This window comes from Hippocampus comes, unplaced genomic scaffold (genome assembly GCF_001891065.2).
Source record: "Hippocampus comes isolate QL1 unplaced genomic scaffold, H_comes_QL1_v1.1 scaffold130, whole genome shotgun sequence".
Lineage (NCBI taxonomy): Eukaryota > Metazoa > Chordata > Actinopteri > Syngnathiformes > Syngnathidae > Hippocampus > Hippocampus comes.
In genome coordinates this window covers 88,369-90,947 of record NW_017842057.1, presented here as the reverse complement: position 1 = coordinate 90,947, position 2,579 = coordinate 88,369, and the positions used below count along the sequence as shown (strand labels likewise).

At 39.7% G+C, this 2,579-nt stretch overlaps 1 protein-coding gene and 1 long non-coding RNA gene across 6 annotated transcripts in view; one reads left to right on the top strand and one right to left on the bottom strand.

The window, feature by feature from the left end:
• The window catches only part of LOC109510500 (leukocyte surface antigen CD53-like), a 17,011-nt gene that overhangs the window by 12,273 nt on the left and 2,159 nt on the right, over positions 1–2,579 (bottom strand). Inside the window, exons 1-3 of one of the 5 annotated variants that reach the window (XM_019860847.1) lie at positions 2,122–2,195; positions 1,396–1,467; positions 1,086–1,274 (exon numbers count right to left, since the gene is read on the bottom strand). In XM_019860847.1, the coding sequence (XP_019716406.1) occupies positions 1,086–1,274; positions 1,396–1,458 (252 nt within the window). In that variant the 5' untranslated portion in view covers positions 1,459–1,467; positions 2,122–2,195. Of the gene's footprint in view, positions 1–1,085; positions 1,275–1,395; positions 1,783–2,121; positions 2,196–2,579 lie in introns of those variants that run through there. The other 4 variants (XM_019860848.1, XM_019860849.1, XM_019860846.1 and 1 more) reach the window with 4 other exon arrangements.
• Positions 2,107–2,574, top strand: LOC109510501 (uncharacterized). Its single transcript, XR_002167132.1, has 2 exons — positions 2,107–2,184; positions 2,424–2,574. It is a non-coding gene; the product is annotated as an uncharacterized LOC109510501 (long non-coding RNA).

Genomic DNA, 2,579 nt, shown 5'->3' with positions numbered 1-2,579 from the left:
TAGACCAAAAAACAAAAAAAAAAAAAAAAAAAAAAACCACAGCAGGGACAAATAAAGAGACAGGGCTCTTTCTCGTGGTCAAATGGTTTGAAACAATAACAAACTAAACAGAGAGACCCGAGGGGCTTATTATTGTGGTCATAACCATAAAGCATTGATATTGCTATGGTGTGAGTTTTGTGTTTTGACTTCACACCCATGACATTTTTGTGAGTGTTTAGTGCCTTGCTTTGGGACACCTACTCAGGAAGCAAGCTCGGACCTTTCCTCCCAAATTCTCGATATTGTATGTTGGTCTGCTGCAGGATTTGAATCAAACACAATCATGGTCCCATACCAGGCTGGGTGAAAACCACAAATCCTAACCATTTAGATGAGACTATGAGGGAAATAATGGGATTGTCTTCAACCGAGGCATTACATTAAAATATACGCTTGAATCTAAGCTCATAATATATCGTCCATTAGCCTCTACCTTGAATTGCCCTGGTTGTCTTACAAAAGACATTTCACCTCTCATTCGAACATGTTTTATCAGTTCATGCATATGCCTAGGCCAGAGCAGTCATTCACGACTTTTGCCGTCTCAGTATCTCAATGATAGTGTCAAAATAGTACATCACTACTTTTGTGAAGCATTTCTTGCACTGACTCTAGTTACATTGTTGTGTTGTACCTCGGCTTAGACCAGGAGTGTGATTTTTGTCACTGGCCACATCGTAGTTATACTTTTCCTTGGATAGCCATTATGACTTTCAACCCATATATGATCCCTCATATTATCACATACAGTATATACAACAGAATCCCCTCCACCCCAAATGTCATCAGCTATTTATTTAATTCATTTTATTTTGAAAGGGGCATTGTAACAAAAATTCCTTGCAATCTCTCAATGCTATTAAAAGTGAAGACAATTTGCAATGTTGGCATTTTCGCAATAAACATTGACGCCGACACATGATTTGCCTTCTGGGGCCACATAAAACAATGTGGCGGGCCAGATCTGGCCCCCAGGCCTTGCGTTTGACACCCATGGCTTAGCCCATGACTAGTGAGGATATGTCATCAGGATTTATACTCACGCTGACGAGAAGGCAGCGATTCTCCTTCATGGCTCCAAGCACACCCAGATAACACACGCAGGTAACAATCGTACCGGTGACCACCAGGGTGTTGGCGGGGTAGATGGGCCAGAAAGTGGTGACTAGAGATGCAAACTTGGAGTGTATGGCCTGAAATATCCCAAAGGCAACCACAAACGCGCCACATAGCTCCAGCACAGACAGGAAACAACACCTTACGTTTTCATTGTGGCCGTCCCATTTGGAGTTTGAATTCAATTGACAAGTATCAGAAGATTCAGAGGATAAACTTGCCATTTTCAGCACTTACCCAGCACAGGAAGTTGAGAAATATCATCAGGTTTTTTAAACGGTTTACACAGGAGCGATCCATTCCTTAATTCTGCGAGATCGCAAGCACTTCAGATTAGGGTCCCCGGAACAACAGAGATGTGTTTGACAGAAAAATAGAGAAGGCTGCTCTCTTTGGTGCCAGTGTGTTTACACCACAATAGTGTTTGATATGGTGACATTGAGCCATAAACACCATGAGCACTTGTGACCTATTCAGTCCCCAGTTACACATGATTCCTTGAGTTTGCCCACTCAACTTTGTTTCAACTTCATTATGCTCCGAGTATCCTGAAATGTCAATAATTGTGAGCGAACCTCATGTACTTATTTTCAGTTTTCGAAACACAGAAGAATTGCATTGAAAACATAATTCGCTGTCCAAGTTCAAGCAAAAGCTGCACATATTAAACGCTAACAGTATTTTCTTGTCAACTGTTTACACCATATCCTATTTTTAAAATTAATTTTGTCTCTAGCTAATACTGTATTGACATTATTGTGTCAAAGTGGCATATTAAAACCAGTTGACAAGAAATTGTATATTCACCCTTTCAATAGAAACAATGTATTTTTGTTATCCTGTAGCATTTTCTTTATGTCTTTAGCGTAACACAAAGCATCTGCTATTTCCGAGACATTCAGCATTAAAAAAAAACCCACATTTGAATGACTCATCATCAAGCAAAAGATGAAAAGGGCTCACCTGAAACCCCCTTTCTGGTAACGAATCACAAAATCAGATGTGGCTCACAGTTTCTTGTTCTCAGTGTTCCGTGGTGCCTACAGATGAAGCGAAAAGTAAAACGAGATGGGTAGAGGACAGACAACAAGCAGCGACAAATGTCAACTGTCAGAAACTGTGGCTTCTGTCCACATTTGCACAAAAATACAATGTGCAAACAAAAAATGAGCTGAATCAATTCATTGAGGTAAAGATCAGTGTCAAAAGAAATCAGGAACACTATCATTTACAGTTCAGAGTAATTCCATTGCCTAATGTATTAGGCACTAAATCAATTGGGCTTTCCCATGAATGGACATGATCAATGGTCAACAGCTTTGATGGTCTAGGCCACTTCTCACCTTACAAATGTTACTGTGGATGAATGTTTTCATAAAAAAAAAAAAAAAAAAAAAAACACTGAAATTACTGGGACAAAA